The sequence below is a fragment of the Helianthus annuus genome, chromosome 4 (genome assembly GCF_002127325.2).
Source record: "Helianthus annuus cultivar XRQ/B chromosome 4, HanXRQr2.0-SUNRISE, whole genome shotgun sequence".
NCBI lineage: Eukaryota > Viridiplantae > Streptophyta > Magnoliopsida > Asterales > Asteraceae > Helianthus > Helianthus annuus.
Genome location: NC_035436.2, coordinates 185,849,343 through 185,872,073, shown reverse-complemented (window position 1 = coordinate 185,872,073; position 22,731 = coordinate 185,849,343). Strand labels below are relative to the sequence as shown.

At 34.9% G+C, this 22,731-nt stretch overlaps 2 protein-coding genes and 1 long non-coding RNA gene across 3 annotated transcripts; 1 reads left to right on the top strand and 2 right to left on the bottom strand.

The window, feature by feature from the left end:
- Nucleotides 1–8,120: 8,120 nt before the first annotated feature.
- Nucleotides 8,121–10,028, bottom strand: LOC110937491 (protein CURVATURE THYLAKOID 1B, chloroplastic). Its single transcript, XM_022179914.2, has 6 exons — nucleotides 9,720–10,028; nucleotides 9,219–9,322; nucleotides 9,033–9,119; nucleotides 8,629–8,691; nucleotides 8,505–8,542; nucleotides 8,121–8,393 (listed from the first exon to the last, which is right to left on the bottom strand). The coding sequence occupies exons 1-6, from the start codon at nucleotides 9,886–9,888 to the stop codon at nucleotides 8,336–8,338; spliced, it is 519 nt and encodes a 172-aa protein (XP_022035606.1). The 5' UTR covers nucleotides 9,889–10,028; the 3' UTR covers nucleotides 8,121–8,335.
- A 7,193-nt stretch (nucleotides 10,029–17,221) lies between these two features.
- Nucleotides 17,222–22,569, bottom strand: LOC110937490. Its single transcript, XR_002590822.1, has 3 exons — nucleotides 22,434–22,569; nucleotides 18,022–18,075; nucleotides 17,222–17,487 (listed from the first exon to the last, which is right to left on the bottom strand). It is a non-coding gene; the product is annotated as an uncharacterized LOC110937490 (long non-coding RNA).
- LOC110937489 lies at nucleotides 18,357–21,452 on the top strand. Its single transcript, XM_035988677.1, has 4 exons — nucleotides 18,357–18,662; nucleotides 20,290–20,516; nucleotides 20,834–20,896; nucleotides 21,130–21,452. Exons 1-4 carry the CDS (start codon nucleotides 18,522–18,524, stop codon nucleotides 21,173–21,175), a joined length of 477 nt encoding a protein of 158 aa, XP_035844570.1. The 5' UTR covers nucleotides 18,357–18,521; the 3' UTR covers nucleotides 21,176–21,452.
- Nucleotides 22,570–22,731: the final 162 nt, after the last annotated feature.

The window sequence follows — 22,731 nt, the reverse complement described above, 5'->3', positions numbered from 1 at the left end:
AGGAAATATCCACACTTGTTCCAGTAGATCTCGAGGACGAGCTCTAAAACAAGGTGGGGAGGATATAACAACCTTAAACCGACACCCTCGTAATATTTTCCGACACTCTAAAAATATTTAAAATATCCCAATATGTCCCTAAAAACAACCCATACGCGAAAACGGACCCCGAATACCTTAAATATTAAGAAAAATAATTAAAAATAATGTTTTTAGGTTTGTCACGGGCTGCGTAAACCACTTAAGGGTCTTACGCGGGCCGCTAGAGATCAAGAACGCGACAGAACCCTGTGCTGGCACGTGTCACCTGCGTGTTGAACCTATTGGATGACCCGGACAAGCTACACTGTTGACCAGCGTTGACGCGGGCCGCGTAGCCGTATGTTAACATTTACGCAAGCCGCGTAAGAGTCAAAGTGAAGCCCTATATAAAGGAGGCATCGGCCTTCAGTTCCGATCGCTCAAATCTTTCTTTCTTTCTCTCAATTTCACGTAGTATACATTATACACGGGTATTATACCCCCCCTAAATAGCGAGGTTCTGCAACGATGTAAGTATCATAACCCCTGGAGACGTGTTAGATACTCTGCCCGATTGATCTAGGGTTCGGTAACGACTGTCGAGGTTCTGCCCGACGTAGTCGTTGGAATGTCGTCTCGGGGAGGGTATTACTAATGTTAAAATGGGTTATTATACTAACACGTGTGCATTTGTGTAAATGATAGATTATCACCAGGAAACCCTAAAGAATAATCTAAGACATCAATGTCAGTTTATCCGTTTTTTTTTGTAAACCTTTTGTTAACTGTTTTTACAATACCTCACATGAATAATTATATATTAAGCAGTTGTTGAGTATTTGTAAGAATACAATTATCGTGGGTATGTTGGGGTTTTGTATACAAAATTTGTTACCACCTGGTCAAGGAGTAACATTTCCACAAGTCGGGTCTGACAGTACCACGGGTGATAATTGGTATAACTTGGAAACAAATGTAATTGCGAGACCGCCCTCAATACTGTACAATGGTTTTTAGTAAAACTTGATTAAACTGGGATTCACTCACCAGTATTTCCCACTGACAAAATGTTTTTAAAACGCGTTTCAAGTAACAAAATGTGAAATCCAAATAGAAGCCAGCTGGACAACACTGAAGGCTTGGAAAAGTGGCAATAAAGTTACCTAAAAATAAATAGTTGTTTTATTAAATAAAATAGGGTGTATCCCTATGAAAATGTGTGTACTGAAAACTTGGGTTTTATCCCATGTGTTTATTATTATGAAAGTGTGGTATTTTACTCTGATAAAATATTTCCTAACTACGGTCCTGATGAAAATTCCGCTGCCAAATTAGACAATAACAATATACCACCAGAACTGGCCGCGGCCGCCCGTTCCCGGGTTTGTACCAGGGGGAGGGGGGTTGCGACATTATCATTTCCCAAATCTATGTGGGATTTTCCGGTTCATTGATGCAGACCAGATGGTCTTATGCTGTTCGACTCACTTGCGCACATTTTAGGCATTTTGCTTCATAGGTGGCTATGGACCTTCATGTCCATCCACAAAAGGTCTTCCACCTTCCGCTCTAGTCCGTCAAAAGTTACTTGTGTCATGTAGATGACACATTCTCCTTTCAATCACTTGGATGCCTTAAGCATAAAAAGCTTTCTCGGGCAATCCATAGTGTTGATCTTCCATGAATGGTGAGTATATCACCAGATGGGGATTTTAATTTCGATAAGTTTCTTATTGTAGACAATGTGGATTTGGTTTTAAACTAACCAATCCATGTCTAAAACCATATTGAATCCCGCAAGATTTATAGACAAAAGATTATCAAAGGCAGATTGATTCATGATAGATATATCATATCTATTAAGAATTGTGAAACCATCTACATTGGCCACTTGATTTTATAAATAATATTTAAGCCTCAAAAGCGCAGAATTAGAATTTCATTAAATTTACAATCGATGAAGCTTTAACTAGCTCCAGAGTTTAAAACGAGTTTCTAGTAAATAAATCGCTTACGGGAAACAGATCCGTAAATTTTATGTCTTGAACTGCTTCTACTGAAGTTAATTAGAAGGCTCAAGCATTACCTTTCTTGCCATCAGTGGCCTTGTTCTTACTGTCAGTCGCCCTCTTCGGGCAGTGGGTTTTTATATGCCCTTTCTCGCCACATCCATAGCAGATGGCGTCTTTCAAGTTCTTGCATTCATGAGACTTGTGGTCCATCTGCTTAAAGATGCCACAAGCCTTGGTCTGCTCATGGAAACATCTTCCAAAGTGTTTCTTCCCGTAGGTTTTAGATTTGGGTTTTGACTCATTCGGCTTGGACTAGTGATAACTCAAGCCAGTCTTACCCTTTTATAATCCTTACTAGAGGTATCATCATGCTTTCGCTTGTGATCCTCCTTGGCCTTAGCCGCTTTTTCCTTTATCCCATCTTCAGTGAGGGATAAGGCCAAATCCACAGCGGATCTAAAAGTTGTAGGTTTGGAGGATTTAACCATCCCCTTAATTTCTGGAGCGAGTCCTCCAATAAACCGCGCAATGCGCTTAGACCCGGGGGTAATTAGATAAGGAACGAGTCTTGATAAGGAGTTGTATTCAGATACATAGGCTCGACACTCGAGGCCTTTCATAATCAGCTTCAGAAATTCAGATTCAACTTTCTCCACCTCATGAGGTGGGTAGTAGGTCTCGCGGATCAGTTCCACGAACTTTGACCAACTTAGGTTGTACAATGCAACCTAGCCAGTGGATTGGATCAGTGTCTTCCACCAAGTTAGAGCATCTTCCTTGAAGGATTGGGATACATATTTAACAGTGTCCTTGGTGGCACAACCGCTTATATCAATAACGGTTTCCATTTCATCTAGCCACTTTAGAGCATCAATGGCCCCATTCTTACCCGTAAAGTCACGGGGTTTACAAGAAACAAAGTACTTATAAGTACACCCCTTCTTAGAGTCACGCGGCTAAGTTCTCTTGATACTCTTAATACTCTGCTCACTCTTAGTTGAGGAGAAATGAGTCTTTTTAGTCTTTTGAGTATTAGAACGGGGTTTAGAAACAAAGTCCTCTTTTTGTACTGATGGCTCTGGCTTTTTAAGTGTGGCCATAAATCCAGCCAGGGCTTTACCGACCTCATCAGCAATCATGGATCAATGATTATTCTCTTTGTCCTTATGGTTTTAGTGCTCCAAGTCGTCACCACCGTTTTTCTTACTTGCTTCGCCAATATTTAGGCTTGCCATTAGTTTTACTGAAAACTATATAGCCATCAGTAAGATTTAGAAATTTATAGCAAATCAATTTATTTCCATTAGATCTTGCAGATCTATATATCAGATTCACTAGCCTCACTTACCGCAGCTAGTAATGGGCTTTATTATACATTTAGCTATATAGCTCAAAGGATTTATAGTCTCTCTCCTTCCGCACAATTGGGATTATTTGGAGATTAAGGACATGTTTTAGTCAACGTAATCCATATAGATACGTATTCAACGTATTTAAACTAAGTGATGTCACATAGTTGGACTAAGATTTTCTCCTATCCACATAGTTGGGAATTAGCTGGAGATTTAAGATACGTATTAATATAGTCAACGTATTTGAGATTCCGAATAAGTATCGTTACATAGTTTGACGAAGACTTCTCCTTTCCACACAGTCGGGAATTAGTTGGAGATTTAAGATACGTTCTAGTTAACATATTTATATGGTTCCTCTCCTTCCACATAGTTGGGATTAGTTGGAGATGTGGAACAATATCGTCACATAGTTGGACGAGAATTTTCTCCTTTCCACACAGTTGGGAATTAGTTGGAGATTCAATGATACGTTTCAGTTAGTGTATTAAATATGGTTCTTCTCCTTCCACACAGTTGGGATTAGTTGGAGATTAGGAACAAATATCGTCACATAGTTGGACGGGAGTTTTCTCCTTTCCTCTCAGTTGGGAATTAGTTAGAGATTTAAGATACGTTCTAGTTAACGTATTTATATGGTTCCTCTCCTTCCATATAGTGATTACTTCGAGATTTGGAACAATATCATCACATAGTTAGATGAGAATTTTCTCTATTCCACACAGCTGGGAATTAGTTGGAGAATTAATGAAACGTTTCAGTCAATGTATTATTTTCTCCTTTCCTCACAGTTGGAATTAGTTGGAGATTTGGAACAAATATCGTCACATAGTTGGACGCAAGTTTTCTCCTTTCCCTTTAGTTGGGAATTAGTTAGAAATTTGGAACACGTCTTAGTCGACGTTTTGATATAGATCCCTCTCCTCAGTTGGAGATGCGTCTCCGATGATGTTTAAATATAGATCCCTCTCCCAAGTTGGAGAATTGGAATACGTCTTAGTTGATGTTTAAATACAGATCCCTCTCCTCAGTTGGAGATTTGGAATACGTCTCAGTTGAGGTTTAAATATAGATCCTTCTCCTCAATTGGTGATTTGGGATATGTCTCAGTTGAAGTTTAAATATAGATCCCTCTCCTCAGTTGGAGATTTGGAATACATCTAAGTTGACTTTTAAATATAGATCTCTCTCCTCAATTGGAGATTTGGAATACGTTTCAGTTGACGTTTAAAAATAGATCCCTCTCCTCAGTTGGAGATTTGGGATACGTCTCAGTTGACATTTAAATATAGATCCCTCTCCTCAGTTGTAGATTTGGCACACATCTTAGTTGAGGTTTAAATATAGATCCCTCTCCTTAATTGGAGATTTGGGATACGTCTCAGTTGACGTTTAAATATAGATCCCTCTCCTTAGTTGGAGATTTGGAATACGTCTCAGTTGACGTTTAAATATAGATCCCTCTCCTCAGCTGGAAATTTGGGATACGTCTCAGTTGACGTTTAAATATAGATCCCTCTCCTCAGTTGGAGATTTGGGATACGTCTCAGTGGACATTTAAATATAGATCCCTCTCCTCATTTGAAGATTTGGAATATGTCTCAGTTGACGTTTAAATATAGATTCCTCTCCTCAGTTGGATATTTGGAATATGTCTCAGTGGACGTTTAAATATAGATCCCTCTCCTCAGTTGGAGATTTGGGATACGTCTCAGTCGACGTTTAAATATTGGTCCCTCTCCTTAGTTAGAGATTTGGGATACGTCTCAGTCGACGTTTAAATATAGGTCCCTCTCCTCAGTTGGAGATTTGGGATACGTCTCAGTCGACGTTTAAAGATAGGTCCCTTTCCTCAGTTGGAGATTTGGGATATGTCTCAGTCGACGTTTAAATATAGGTCCCTTTCCTCATTTGAAGATTTGGGATACGTCTCAGTCGACGTTTAAATATAGGTCCCTCTCCTCAGTTGGAGATTTGGGATACGTCTCAGTCGACGTTTAAATATAGGTCCCTCTCCTCAGTTGGAGATTTGGGACACGTATCGTCTCATAGTTGGATGAAAATTTACAATTTCTCAACCACTAATTGGTGGGAACATGTGCTTTTAGCTTTCGTCTATTGAGCAATCAAGAAATTTGTTTGATATGTGACCTTCATAACATTTGAAGGAAAATAATACAATGGGCTCCATAAAATCAATGATTATTATTATGGCAGGAACATCGCCAGAATATATTTAGATGCTTACTATTAGCTGATATGAGTACAATATGATCGTTGGGAGATCTTAGAGGTTCCATGCATTAAACATTCATACTGGAAAGGCATGAAAGCAGTCTATGAGACACACTAAGATACTGCCAATCATCATATGACACTTCTATCATACTAAGTTTTAGCATTCATAGTTGTTAAAAATCTTTGAAATAAAATCAATGTCGTACTCCAGTTATCACAATATAATAATATGCAGTGGAAGTATTGGAGTAAAAGTATTCATTCAATAAAGCTTGAATATAAATTAAAGTATTACAAGTGTTCAGTACAAGCCCACAGGAAGGATTTAATAAATAGAGATTTAGACATTATAGGCCTTAAGCTTCAGGAGTTGCAAATTCCTTAGCCTTCATTCTAGCCGACCCGGATTCCCAGCCTATAATAAGGTTCGGTACCTGCGGTTCAATCTTTTGAAAATACGTTAGCTTACGCTGGAAAATACAATTAACTGACTCGTTTTGAAAACAGTTTTTCAAAAAGAGTTCTACACCTAGAGAAAACCCGTAGGTAATCTTTAAATATTTCTTGGGATTTATTTTTGTTACCAGATTTACAAACTTGCCTTACAATCGGGAACCAGAGATCAGAGCCAGTTATTTAGTATAATTAAGGTACTCACCAAAGTTGAATAAAACATGTCTTACAGTCGGTATGCCTACCCTAGCACGCTATTCTGTATGGACATATCATTATATGAGTCGGGACGTCCGGACACGGTACCACTAACCCCCAATCGTTTTAGTTATCAAGTAAAACGGAATAAACCGGATTCTTACGTTTATGCGCAACATAGACGGCCCATTTATGTAATACCCGCTCCAAGTGGCGTAATCGTCATCTCAAGTTTAAAAACTAAAATAAGTTAAGAGTATTTACCTTTTTGCTAACTTCCAATCAATATGATTATAATTTATCAAAAAGCCACAAGTCTAAGAATTATTGACTCAAGTCCGATTATCTGGGGGATACTATAGTCTGGAATGAACACATTTATTATCTCTTAGAATGTATATGGGGCAAAGGTTAGTCCCTTTAGATATGACCCGTTACTTAAGAATAGGTTCACTAGATTAAACTTATATCGAATAGAATGTGGTTTATACCGTTCCGAGGGCAATGACTCATTGGATAAAGGTTATTTAACCAAGCATTCTGATTTGGAAAGGTTTTAAAATACCTAGACCTGTTACGCCTAGTTTATGCGAACTAGGTTCGTATAACTAGTTATGCGCATAAAGACGGGTTTTGAAGGTCGGATGGGCTTATGACAAGTCTTAGTATCAAAACACATTTTTAGATGAAATATCTACTAACTTAGGATCATTACACATGCCTAATGATGTGTTATGACAAGTGAAAGTGTGGCTAAATCGAAGCTAGGTGTCACCTTGTGCTCAAAAGCCTTGGAGGCCAAGCATAATCTGCCAGAGCCACCCCTTATGGACCGTAAGGGTTGACCGCTTACTGTCCGTAAGGACCTGCAGCGCACAAAGAAACTCCAATAAGCTTACGGTCTGTAAGCCAAAGAGCTTGCGATCCGTAAAGGACCTTCAGAACAAAATTTTGAGGTTTTTACACTTTAAGTCCTTGGACTTTACATCTTTGGTCATTTGGCACATTTAGTCTCTCTCCTTTCTCGTAGTTGAGATTAGTCGGAGATCCGGGACGCGTTTTAGTTAACGCATGACAATAATTTTCTCACTCCTAGAATCAGGATTAGTTGGAGATACGAAAACATGTTTCAATGAACGTAGAATATAATTCCTTGCTCCTTCAACATAGTCGGGAATAAATTGGATGATTTATTATGTATCGTAACATAGTCGAAGGATCAATTCCATTTCCTCAGTTGGAAATTGGGGACACATGTCGCCTCACAATTGGACGAAAATTTACAGGTGTTACAGATGACCAAGACTACACTTTTTTGTTAAACTACTGATAAGTGATTTTCTTTAATAAGGTAATTTTGAACAACAAAAAAAATTACGACCATAACACCTCACTTTTTCATCAATATAAAGGGTATCCACATCAAGATTATTTTGTTACCAACATACTTTTATCTTAGTAAAAAACTTATATATGGTTAATGTAAAACATAAATCCATTATATAGACTTAAGATTACAAGTTTTGTTCAGTTTCGGTTATATTGGTTAACCAAAACTTCATAACCGTAACCATAACCAATTGGTCGACTAATCAAAGTTTCATAACCATTGGTTATGTCGGTTATTGGTTAATAATGGTTCGGTTATATCGGTTATGGTTCGGTTATCAGTTATAGGGGTGAATTTGCTCACCCATAATTCATATATATGGAATAATTGAAGATTACCAAATTGACCCTCAGCCCCTCACCCTTTCTTCTCCAAAACCATCTTCTCACCACCGTTGGGAATCCAAGAACAAAATTCGCTGGACCACAATTGTAACAATATTCCACAAATGAAAGATAACAAGAAAATCCATCAGATGAGTACATATATAAGATGGCAAACATTGGAAGCATGCACAAGATAGAGCAAAAGATGGAAATTTTATATGTGCCTTCAAAAGATATATGTTCATATAATCACACAGTTTCTCCTGTTAGAAGTTTATTATGGAAATCATAGCAAAAAAGAAGACTGAGTAAAATATAGTATCTTCCTTAAGTCTCCATTCCCAATCAACTGCTCCCAATAATGTCTTTGTATGTGCCTTTAATTTTTTCTACCAAAGCTTCCCTGAACACCCAATGTGAATGTGAAGTGTTAGTTTAGGATTGACAGATTTTATTCCAGAATTCATCCAAATATAACTGAAGAGCAGAAACTCAAAGGATAAAACTGAATTACCTATCAGGTTTGTAAATCAGGTTCTTGTATACAAACCACTGTAGGATATATTAGAACGTATATGTCAAGCATTTATATTCTCAAAGATATAAAGAAATCTAAAAGGTCAAAAACTTAAGCTTACTCCGGTGTAACCAATTCCAACTAGCTCCAAAACACCCGGAATCAACGGAAGCCTGTCTATTGCCTGATACAAGAAATTAATGTCATATTTACTCGCAGCGCTAAGGATGGAAAGTGTTACGAGTTTCATATATTCAGTACCGTGGATATAACACTACAAGGAAAATATCACTAAACTAAAAGTAAATAATTTGGTCACTAAGCTATTGACATGTTTCATCTACATAAAACACAAGTGATGCACAAAAAGAAAGTACGGAAAAAGGTTTAGAACTTTTTTGACACATTTTTCTTTTAAAAGTATAGTGAAACTCTATTTAATTAATCTCTATTACACACTTCATTAAAAAAAGTAGTAAAGTCACTAAAAGTGTGAAATCGATCTTATTTTCTTTGAGTACTCACCGAGATCAACCCTGTGGAACCCCAAAGAAAAACAACTCCGGCTACTACTAGACTACTCACTGCATACTTATCTTCCACTTTCTCCCACTGTACATAATAAATATCAAAACAACACATATAATTTTTTTGTTAGTAATTACTACTGTCGTCATGTTAAGAAGAATTATTAGTTAATTAACCTCATACCGCCTCTTGAATTGGCTTTATGAGCTCCTCAGCGTCAGGGGGACCGGCCTCAGGTGTTGCCTCTCCAGTGGCCATGGCAGCAACATTCCTAGCTAACTTTCGACCTGATATACACCATATAAACTGTAACTAGCTAGCTAAACTGGAAGTTTTGTGTGTGTTAAAAATGTAGTGATACTAGAAAAAAGAACATAAGCCGGATAACTTAAACGAATTGAATGTAGAATAATCAAAGGTTAAACGGACAAATCAATGTCGAATAACTTGGTACAGAACTACAGATTACAACATGTTCGAGTGATATATAAATTCATACCGGTAGATAGTTAAAAAAACATCCTTTAGGCGGTTGATGGATTAACCATTTAACTACCGATCGACAACGTTCCTAAGGACATAAGTACGAATACTAAACAATAATAAATACAATACGTGAAACATAGAGTTAAGTTTATAAATAGTCTGCAATTAAAAAAATGGGCGTAATAAAGTGGAACTAACTGTAGCCAGTGGTGTTCCAAACACGCTTCTGCTGCAGAGGTAACCGCGGTGGGAGAGGCGGAAGTGTGACGCATTGGGAGGATGCGGCCGCAGCTGATTGACGTAGAGGAGCCTTGCCATCAATGAGGGTGGTGGAGGTTGTTGACATAGAATGTATGGTGGTTGCCATTGCGCTAAATAGTTAAATTTTGTTCGGGAAACTGAAAGAATTTTTGATTTGTTATATTTAAATATGTTGTAGCTTCTTATTCTATAATTCCAGATTAGATAATTAAAGCAAAAGTTAAGATATTATTATGTCTGAATACTTGCCACAAAATAAGGTTGGAGGAGATCTAAAATATGGGACAACCACTCGTTCAATTCTTTGATAATCTAGATAGCGCTGATGTGTCGCATTTGGATAGGATAACTAGTTTATATGGTTTTTGATTGGGGGAGTTGAGATATATGGCACTTTATTACATCTCAGAATATATACATTATTGCCTTTCTCTATCACAATCACAACCAGATAAACTCTTGCTGCTTTTATTACATGTGTGTCCGGTAACGCAACAACTTAAGCTAACTCTACACATGTTTTGTTATATTTAAAAGCGTAGATTCTACACATGCACAAACGAAGATACACGTATATAATTTAAATAATGATGACAAAAAAGTAAATTTTTTTATTATTTTTTGATGGAAGATAACTATCAAAGAAAACTTAGATTCACTAGATTTCTGACTTTTTATTTAAAATCTTTTTATGTGGTTGTACAAATCTAAATTGTTTATATATGTTATTAATTTTGTACTACCTATGTACACTAAATTGTTTATATATGTTCTTAATTTTGTACTACCTATGTACACAAGTATAGTTTATGTTACATATTGTTCATATATGTTCTTAATTTTTTACTATCAATGTACACAAGTATAGTTTATATTACATACCCATGTGTAGAATATTCATTAACGAACATTTGAAAATAATATACATATATATGTACAATTTTAGAGAAGATGTATGAGAAAATACAACCAATATATATATATCACTTGGAATAGATTATAACTAAGTGGCTTGACGCCTGGTTACTTTAACTTCCAATTTTTAAGGTGAAAGTGATCAGTTTCTTCTCCTGATTAATGTTCTCGATCATTGGTTTGCCTGGTTACTTTAACTTCCAATTTTTAAGGTAAAAGTCACTTTCTTCTCCTGATTAATGTTCTCGCTCATAGGTTTATTCATGTGCGCACACATACACACTTTCAAAATTTGACTTTCTTTTGAGTCTCTCTTGAGAAAATTGTGCCATCTCGATATTGACTTTTACAATCGGGAAATGGCTCTTCATGTTGGCATAATTTGACTTTGTCACTTGGTAATTTACATACATTTTTAACTTTCAAAGTGACAATTTACGAGACAATACAAAAGCTAAAGGAATCATATGTCAACTCATACCAAGAGAATATTTTAATATTATAAGCTAAATAATATATTAAAAATTTATTACACCAAAAATGGGGATGTTATACATTCTCTCTTAGACATTTTTCCTAAAAGGTGTAAAAAGTCTAAACTGATATTGTATTATATTTTAGATATAATGTTATAGATTCTTTGGACATGTTATAATATAAAAAAGCATCAAACATAACTATTTAAATCGATAGAGGAAGTTTTTAGTGCGGTTAAATCGATAGGTTTTCTTTGTTTTAGAAGTAGGTCGAAGTACAAAGATATGTCTTGGGTTAATTGGTGTAATTTTGTATAGCTCGTTGTAGTTGGTTTTGCAGCCCTTCTGTTTTTTTTCGTCGGGTTAGCTGTGTGTTAATGAAGTTTTCCTTAAAAAAAACATAACTATTTAAAACACAATAAAATGTATTTTAGACATGAAATCTTAAACGTAACTATATATGTGTTAGTGTAGGTGTGTTTGTGTATGTGCACGCGTTTATTTCAAAGTTTTCTATTTAAATTGAAAATGAAACAAACGACTTTTTTTTTCTCGTAATTTATGTAGTAATTGTAAGTGGAATCCAACTATTCATAATCATGATATTGGATGTTCCTACTCTTTCAAATACGAAGTTTTCCAGGAATTTTCAATAACCATAATTTTAGCTTAAAACAAATCACTAAGTACTTAGGTTTCCAACTTGGTTAAAGTTTAATAGCTTCTTTATGTTGACCATCATCTTCATTGATCTAACCTATTGTCATGGTTGCCTCAAACTTGTTGGGTCCTATCGATAATGAATACCGCGGCCTTTTGATCACAAAAATTGTTTCGATTCTATAATTCTTGTATTATCTTTGTGTATAGATATAAAAGAAAAGTTTTCTAGAATTTTGAGACTTAGAAGTATACATATAAAAAAAGTTTTCTAGAATTTTGAGACTTAGAAAAATAGGGGTTCAAAGTCCTAATGTATTTTACTCCCTCTTTAGCTAGCCACCCTTGCCTATTGTATGCTTTGAATACCATAAATTTCGTTAAGTGGGTTAAAACCCATAAAAACATAAAGAGATTTTTACATATTTCCCCCTTCTAAACTGTCTTATTACTTATTTCTCCAAACCAAAAAAAACAATAACATATTTCCCCTTTTATTGTGAAAATACCCAATTACCCTTCTAATAAGTCATCATATAATCAAACGTCATAACCAAACCATACACAACAAAAACGTTTCCTCTTCTCTTGGTACGACGCCAAATCCTCCTGCCATTGAATCTTTCTGTTTGTTCAATCCTGCCAGGTATGTTGAATCTTACGGACATGTAAATCGAACTGCATCGAATATTGTTCATGTGAATCGAACCATACATGTGAATCCATCTGCATAGAATATTGTTGTTTGTTAAGTTCTTAATACATGTTATTCGAACTGTATCAAATTAAATATTGTTGTTTGTTTAGTTCGTAATACATGTGAATCATCTCTTATAAAATAATCGATGTTTATCCATGTGAATCATCTCTAATAAAACAATTCATGTGAATCAGTTCGTAATACATGTGATTTTTTTTGTATGTGAGTTTGTTTACTGATTGCTTAGTGCTTATCTATAATCTCTTATAAAACAATTCATGCTTATCTATAATGGCTTATATAAAGAGTAAATGTTGAATCTTGCTTTTTGTTCAGTTTATCAACAATAGCTTATTAAACAATAATTTTTTCTTTGCTGACAGCAAACATGCTTACCAAACCAGCCTTATGTTCAATTCTTTTCTTTTATTTATTAGTTGACAATATGTGTGATATGAGTTCTTTTATTTTTTAGGTGATAATATGGATGATATGGAAGATGATAATAATATGGAAAACAACTCATTTACACCAACTTGGGAGAATAATGCAGAATCTTCAATACTTCTTGAGAATAGGGATGGCAATGAGTCAGGTTTGGGACGGGTTTAGGTAATCCCAAACCCAAACCCGGTTAGATAAACTTGTCCCAAACCCGTCCCAAAACCCGTCGGGTTTCTAGCGGGTAAATATCAATCGGGTATCAAGTATACCCGTGGGTTTCAGGTAAACCCGTTAATTTAAAAAGATTACTCGTTGGGTATAGTCATCTCAAAACCCACTAGGTATCTATCGAGTAACTACTAACCAGTTACATTTTGTATTGTCATTATAAAAATATATATCAAATAACTACAATGTATACGGAATAGAATACATATATGTGTAAAAAATGGATGTATCATATATACATATTTAAAAATATAAAAGAAATTATATCGGGTATACAATCGGGTAAACGGGTACACTTTATCGGATAATTGGGTCGGGTAAACGGGTATATCACTAAATCCCAAACCCGTCCCAAACCCGTGAAAAAAATAAAAACTATTCCCAAACCCGTCCCAAACCCGATTAACCGACCGCAAACCCGTCCCAAATATGTCGGGTTTCGGGTTTACCCAGTGAGTTCGGGTTTGATTGCCATCCCTACTTGAGAATGTTGTTGGTCAAGGATCAGCCAAGTGTTGATTTGATTGAAGATATTGCCACTCGTTATCATTCGGATACACAAAGCCCATAGTGTTGATTTTCAAGCCTCAACAAGTAAGAGGGGAAGTGGAAAGAGTACAAAAAACGTGAAAGTAAAGATGAGCGGTTGATTTTCAAATTTTGTTATCGTATTTGTACTTCTTTGCGAAACTTTATGTTTTTGAACGGAATTGATTATGAACAAATAAAGATTGCATTTAGTGAAAGTTTGTGTCTTTTTTAATATGAGTATTATGGTTTTGTTTGTATTATTTAACGTAACAAGTAGAAGAATTAGGGTGATACTACATGAATTGGGTAAATATGTAATTGATAGATGATATTAGAATGGGGAAATATGTAAATATTTATTAAATAGTTCATTAAGAGTAAAATAGTCATAAATAAGAGTCATTATAATAAAAAGGGAAAATATATAATATATATGGGTTAGAGAGGGGAAATATGTAATTGTTTTTTTAGCTTAGGGAAATACATAATAAGGCAGCTTAGGATGGGGAAATATGTAAAAATCCCAAACACAAAAACAAGATTTTTGAGTCAATAGTTTCTCACCAAATAGATTTCTTTTTATTCCAATGATTTAGAATAGATTTATGTTGATTCCATGATCCCTAATTTTTTACATCGAATTTCTTAGGTGAAAGTCACTTTCTTCTGCTAATTATGCTTGTCATTTGTTTTCTTCTGCACACACACACACAAAAACACTTTCAAAATTTGACTTTTCAATTTTGGTCTATCTTAAGAAAAATGTGGCCTTTCCCCAATTCATCCGGATATTTTTTTTAGATTTTTAGCAATCCGCAAATGGCTCTTCATGTTAGCACAATTTGACTTTGTCATTTGGTAATTTACATACACTTTTGATTTTCCAAGTGACAATTTATGAGTCCAACATTTAGCAAAAGCTAAACGAATAATAATATGTCAACTCATTCCATGTATATATTTTAATACTATAAGCTAAATAAAATATCAATAATTTATTACACCAAAATTCGAGGATGTTATACATTCCCTCTCCCCTTCCCTTTGATCTCTTGTTTTTCTTATTCATTTTATTATCTTTTAACGATGCCGGTTAACGTACAAAATTATCTTATCATGTGAAACAGATGCGACCATCTTAACCGCACATCTAACCTACCTTAGGCCTTCAATTGAACGTGGTGACACAATATTAATTAACTTGAAATAATTATGCATGGGTTATGTTAAACCTTAATTATGCACGTTATTTGAATAACTACGAATGTTATTACATAATTACGCACATTATAATGCATAATAACACAAGTTATAATGCATAATTACACACGTTATAATGCATAATTACACACGTTATAATGCAGAATTGCGCACGTTATAAAAAATCAAACCCCACATGCCACCAAACATTACGAACGTTATTACATAATTACGCACATTATAATGCATAATTACACAAGTTATAATGCAGAATTATGCACGTTATAAAAAAAACAAAACCCGCATGCCACCAAACATGAAAATTACGCATGTTAAACTCAAAATTACGCATGGGTTTGTTTCAAAACCCAAATCACGCATCTTATATACATAATCACGCACGTTTAAAAAAATAAGAAATGACACGCTTCTCAATCTCCTGTTGGCGTATCTTCGCACGATAAGGTACTATTGTATTGGAGATTTTTTCCCAAAAGAGTGTTGATGATAAAAATACTTATCAAAATGGATGATTTCAAAAATATTTGATAGAATAGATTCCAAGTCTTATCCACTACAATTCCCATTCTTTAGAAAAACAAAAATAAAAAACTATAAACTCCATGCTTAATCAAATTCACGCCATCTCAATCCTCATTAGTTCACCTTCAAATTTATTCACACACGCCAGGTACTATTGTCCTCACACCTTTTGTTTCCATGAACATTTATAATAAATCTTAAAGTTTTATGTTTCGAAGTTTTCTTATTTATTTAATGCTTTTTGCTCTTTATCTTTTTCAAAATCATTTGATTTGTGTTTTCCTATAATATGCTTTGGTTGTTGATAGCAATTTATGTATCAAAACATTTGACTAAGGGTGTTTGATTAAGCATCAAAACATGAGATGTTGGTGTATCTTTTCAACTTCTATAGAATTATGATTCTGTGTTTGAAAGTCGAAATGCATCCTTGAAAAGAAAATGCCCGAACTTACAACCGAGAAACCAAACCCAACACCGAGAGTAACAAACCCGCTCACAAAGAACTCTTCACCAAAATCAAACCTCAGAGAACCCGTTTGAAAGCGAAACCAAAATCAAACATTGAATCTTTGTGAAATCGAAATTAAACCTTGAACCTGTGTGAAACCGAAGTGGAAACTTGAACCTGTGGGAAACCAAATTAAACATTCGAACCAATGGAACCTATGAAATAAAAGGGTCTAAATCTGATTAAATACCGAATTCTATCCTGCAATTTGAGAATGAATAGATTTACCAGCCTCGGTTTGAGAATCGACAAATGTTTTGAGAGGGATTGAAAGGAGTGGTTATTTTTTAAGTAAAAAGAATGAACAAAAAGCACCCATTTTAGTAAATATTTTTAAAATCACCAAAAGGGGGTGGCGGCGCAACTTGTTGCCCGACTACCTACCATTGCTTTGTAATTGCCCTTTTTCATGTGGAGTGTTCATGTAAAAAAAAAAAAAAAAAAAAAATTGAACGTGAAATCACCAATTTTGGTAATATTTTTTTCACCTACACCCATTTGGATTCTCTTTTTAATTAATACAACACAAACATTTGCATTTAGAGAGAACGAACAATAAACATATTTTTTTATAAGATTGCAAATTACATGTTGACATTTGATATGCCTATAGCTTAATCTAGCTAATTTATGCATTTGCATATGTATAAACATGTGTATATATATATATATATATATATATATATATATATATATATATATATATATATATATATATATATATATATATATATATATATATATATATAGATAAAGTATATCGTACTTTACGGCTTAACGTACTTTACGTACAACAACGTGCGTGATTTGTTCAATAACATGCGTGATTAGTGTTTTCAATATGCGTGATTATTGTGTTTCAACATGCGTGATTTTGGATTTTTGAGTTATAACGTGCGTGATTTTAAAATGAACGTGCGTAATTACCTGTCGTACGTGATGTACGTTAAGCCATAATGTACGTTAACCTTCCTCTCTCTCTCTCCATCTCTCTCTCTCTCTCTCTCTCTATATATATATATATATATATATATATATATATATATATATATATATATATATATATATATATATATATATATATGCGTCCATCAACTAGGGGAAGGTTCTGTAAGGTCCGCGTATATGTCTAATAAAAATGGCGAGGTTAGACACTATAAATTTGAACTTTCAGAAGCGCCTAATCTTTTAACAAATTAAGATAGCGATACTAATATCATAAATGCACGAATTTAACAAAATTTGGGCATGACCCGTCCATAAGATGAGTGTATCCCTGTTTTAACCATCATCAAAACGAATAAGTCTACAACCCGTTCGACTAGACACGACTAAAAACCATAATATCAAGTGTTAAAAAGTGTAACTACTAACAAGGTTATACAAAACGAACATTTTGACCCAAAACATTAATACGAAATAGCGGAAGCGCTTGATGGTCATAATGTGTGCATGTGCTCGCTCCAAATTGCCAAGTCGCCTAAATTGAGGATTTACCTACATTCAACATAAACAAATAAGTTAGTATTTTGTCACTAACACAATTAATTTAGTACACCGATTCGTCTCTATCACGGTTTTACAACATTCCATTACATTACTAACCGTTAAACGGTTCATTACTTGCTTGCCTCATAATAGAGGCTAAATATACCTTTCTTAACATACCCGCTAATAACGGATACTTGTATCTTTAAAATATCTTTCATTCGATTTGTTCATGACGAACAATCATATTCTTTACATTCTTACACTTACACTCCAATCCGAGAAGACGGATCGAGTAAACTTTCATTCGTTACATACTTAACCTCCCATACTCGGTTCGACTAGAAAGAACCAGATATGATGCATTATCTTTCGTAACTTATTCATTCCCCACAATCCGATTATGACGGAATCTTACTTTTACTTTCAAACGACCATAGATTTCAATTCTCACAACTTTAACATAACAACACAATACAATTGAGATTATTATACATATGACAACATCATAAAAAAATAGAAATATGGTGTACACTAACGTACCTCGATCTTGTGAGTCTCCCGTTTTCTTAGTGTTTGAGCCTTCTTCTTTCACGCCTACATTAAACGCATTCATTCATTTAGCCCAACACTTTCATTCCACCATTTACATAAATTTCTCATTTTCAAGTGACAAACATTATCACTAATTTTCAGAATTTCACACATTTATTCTCTTAAGCATTTCATCAAACACTTGGTGTGTGTCACATTAATAAAGCATAATGTGCAAGTATTCAAAGCATGACTTTACTAGTTCCTCTTATATCTATATCTATATATATTCAAAAATTTAGTTACATGTTCCTATTTTAAAACCAAAATTTATGATGGTTTTAAATTGGGTCCTTCTTTCTCTCTCTCACTACACTAAAACATAAAGTTGCCAGCCACCCTCCTTGACCCTTTGGTTTCCTAACAACAAAATTTCTTCAACTCATCATCATCTTCAATACAAAATTCACTGTTACATTAAAACTCAATTTCTAGAGAGAGAAACAGTAATGGCCGATGAAAACTCACCGAGCAGCAGAGATCGGGAGCTCCTGAAACCTGTCGCCACCACCGTTGACCATGACGGCGGCGCGTCGTCGTCAAAACCCTCGCCGGCGTCCAGTTCACCGTCGCATAACTCCGGCCGTGAGGTATTACACTCTCTCTCTATCTCTCTCTTATTATTGTTATTGTTATGATGATTTTGTATGATTTGAATGTTTTATTGTGTTATTGGATGATGAAGTTCTGATTGAGCTCTAATTAGGGTTTTAGATTGGGGATTTATGATGACTGGATTAATATATTGAGTTGTTGTTTGATTGATCTGAATGCATTTATAGTGAATTATATGCTTAGAAGGAAATAATTAGAATTTAGGAGTGAAGTGACAGAGTGTTTTGTGACATGAGTTATGTACTTATCGTAACCCTAAACCGGTTCGGGTTGGTCAACAACAAGTCAAACCTGGTTTTGGTTTCAAATTAGGTTCGTGTGATTCGGTTTGTTGACTGTTTTTTCCCCGGTTTGATTTGGGTTTAAACCGGTTTTGAGCAATTTTGACTCTTTTTTACGGTTTCGGTTTGGTTTGGTTTAAAATCGGTTTCAAAGAGAGAAACCCAAACGGGTCCCAAACCTACGGTTTCAATCGGTTAGGACTGGTTTGTGTGTCTACCCGTTCAGTTTCAGCTTGGGCCATCATTATTTGTGGTATGAATAGATTAAAATGTACGTGAATTTTAATGCTGTTTTTTTTTTCTATTATTAATCATATTGTTCTACTTTTCCAATCATATTAATTAAATTAGGTTCCAGTCGATATAAATGTAATTAACCAACATAAATGATTTATTTCGATAAGAGGACTAAAGGCAGGTCAGTTTCATGTTGTGAATGATGATGATATTACTCGATGCTAATGATTTATGCTCGCGAGTTTGATTTTAAATCGACAAAAAGTCACACAATATTATTGTGACAATGAGTATATGATCGAAGAATCTTTGAATCTTTCTGTTGGATTATTTGAGGTTTTCAAATGATTTGGGCTTATTGCATTTGTGTTTGAAATTCTGCAGTCATTATTGAAATAACTAATAGAATTGAAAAGTCAAATTGCACCTCTTTTTGTCATGCTATCATTATAATATTAATTAACCACTAATTTTAAAACCAGATACGTTGACTTGTGATTGCAATATTTATGATAACAGGTCTGGAGGCGAGTTGAAATGATGGTACTTCCGCTAGAGTTATTACAACAATTCAAACCATCAGATTTCACCGACCAACAAGAATACGACACCTGGCAAAAGCGAAACTTAAAAATGTCGGAAGCGGGACTTCTTCTACACCCTCACGTGCCACTTGGCAACGCCACAACTGCATCCCAAAGGCTACAAAAAATCATCCGTAACGCGCTCGAGAAACCAATTGAAACCGGAAGAAACACCGAGCCGTTACAAGTCCTACGTGGTGCCGTAATGTCATTAGCCAACCGGTCAACCGACGGGTCAACCGACTCATGCCATTGGGCAGACGGGTTCCCGTTAAATCTCCGACTTTACGAGATCCTTCTAGAAACTTGCTTTGATGCCAATGATGAGTCATCAATTATCGACGAAGTTGATGAGGTTATGGAACTTATTAAGAAAACGTGGGGTATTTTGGGAATTAATCAAATGCTTCATAACATATGTTTTTCATGGGTTTTTGTTTAATCGGTTTGTTGCAACCGGACAAACGGATAATGATCTGCTTTACGCTGCTGATTGTCAGTTGGTAGAAGTTGCGAAAGATGTGAAAACGACAAAGGATCCGACATACGCTAAAATATTGAGTTCTACGTTGACTTCGATATTGGGTTGGGCTGAACAAAGACTTCTTGCGTATCATGATACATTTGATAACGTAAACATTAATTCTATGCAAAGTATTGTGTCTTTAGGTATGTGCAGCATTATAATTCATGATACACCAGTTAAGCACGTTGAAACGACCATAAGGTATATCTCCGTTTATCATTGATTTTGACTTCAATAAGAATCGTACTGATGATATTTAAACCACACAATATGCATTACATTTACAAAAAGTTTTGTTAGGTATGTGCAACATTATAATTTATGATTTTGTTTCTTTTTTTTACATTAAAATGTACATAAGTTAGTTATGAATGTCTAAAACGACCTCAAAGGAAGGGCCCCATGAAAGACAAATATGTTGGGCTAATCGGGGCCATGAACCAACAAACCTAGCTTTTTTAAGCAACCTTATAGCTTTTTTTAATTGTCAAGAAAAGTTCCCGTTCTTTCCTTCGCAGGACTACTTATACAAATTCGGGTTCGGATTTAGAAGAAAACGTTGACGATGATCCACGTGAAAGGTACACCGTTTGGACACAAACATACACATTTAGATATCACTTTTATAGTGTTAGCAGTAACTCATTAAATTTCAGATGCCATTTAACATTTAAATCCCCTTTATTCCAAAGAAACTACCAAAGTCCATTTAACAGTTTCAATTGACTTTATTCCTAGCTAGGCTGCATACATTAGATAAAAAATGCAAAACCTACCACTTTTTAACGGTCTTACTTTTGTTAATTCACTGCAGGCAGTCGACCGGTGATGGGATTGGGGATGATAGTGCCATGCGTTAACTAAAGTTCGGTCCATGTGTTAGCCAATAAGACAAGGAGGCGTGCGAGAGCTACTGCGTTTTTTCCATTTACGTTTCTTGTTTTTTATTTTGGAAGACATCTTTTCCCTTTTTTTTTTGGCACAAGAGTTATGCCGACAGAACAAATTACGATCCATGGTTTGATAAAGTTTTAGCATGCCTCTTTATATAGGTCTTTGACTTACGTATATGTGACGTGTGTGCGTTATGAAAACCGAGACTAAAAATGTGGAAAGAACTGCTCTTCTTTTCTTTTATCAGAAGGTTTATGCTTGATACTTAACAAGAACTTGAAGCCTGGGAGCTGGTATATCTTTGTTTTTCATTTTTTTATGTCTTTGTTCTTCAAAAATGGCGTTAACTTCAGATGCCTTTAATTTTAAAAAGTTTAGAATATCTTCATGATTTCATCCAGCTTTAATGTAGATTTTGCTTCCTTTTTTCCCTTTTGGCTAAGTAACGTGATACCTACATTTCTTTTGAGATCATTTTGTGGGAGGCCGCAACATGTGTTTTCTTATGTTTGACTTTTCAACTGTCAATGCAATTTTGTGTTTTCTCAGGTAAGTACTAACATAATTCGCAAGTACAGTGGGCCAGTTGATATCTGGTTTTCGTTATGGAGTGCCCAAAATCCTTTGAATGGATAAATGCATTGCTTGCTAAATGAAAATCCATGTGGAAGCTATGGTGCAATGTCACAACACTTGAGTCAATGGGTGCCTTTTGGGTTATTATATCTCAACAATTATTACGTGATTTTATTTTGTTTGATATAAATAAGTTGTTAACATGTTAGTTACAATTATAGCGTGGTCTCAAAAGGCAAAATAAAGACAATAACTGTTATGTTAGTTACAACCCTTCCCACTGTCGTTTCAGAAAAAACCAATAACTATTATGCATGTCGTGCATCGCACGAGTATTCCCCCTAGTATCATCAATAATCAATCATGTTTATACAATTCTTTTATTCTACATCAATTTATCTAGCATTCATGTATTACAAGCAAGATCATATATCAAGATTACTCATAATTACTTGGTCTTGATCATCCTTTGATGCTAATTTTTCATCAAGTGATTTTATACAATTATCTTTCAATTGAACTAAATCAAACATGATTTCTACTCTAGGGAGTAACCCTAACATCCAACTTACACAAATCATACCACAAACTCATGATTGGGTTGAGACCCTTTTTCTACAATTCACCAAATCAAGAAATTCGACTTACCACTTCACTATGTATGCTTAGATGATCGAAAATTTGAGACATGCAACTGATTATCTTTGAAATCCGTTGTTAATTGATTGAACTTAGCAAGAACAAGGGTTCCCCCTTGTTTCCCTTTGCTCTGATCGAACCCAGCACCCCCAGTGGGTGTAATTTTGGGTTTTTATTTCTTTAATCCCTTCATTACATAAATTTTCACAAATGCCCCTTTTAGTTTACTTCTTTTATATAACTTACTCGCAACTCAATTTATTACTAGTACTTACAACATTTTCCATTAACTATATTAAATCTTTAA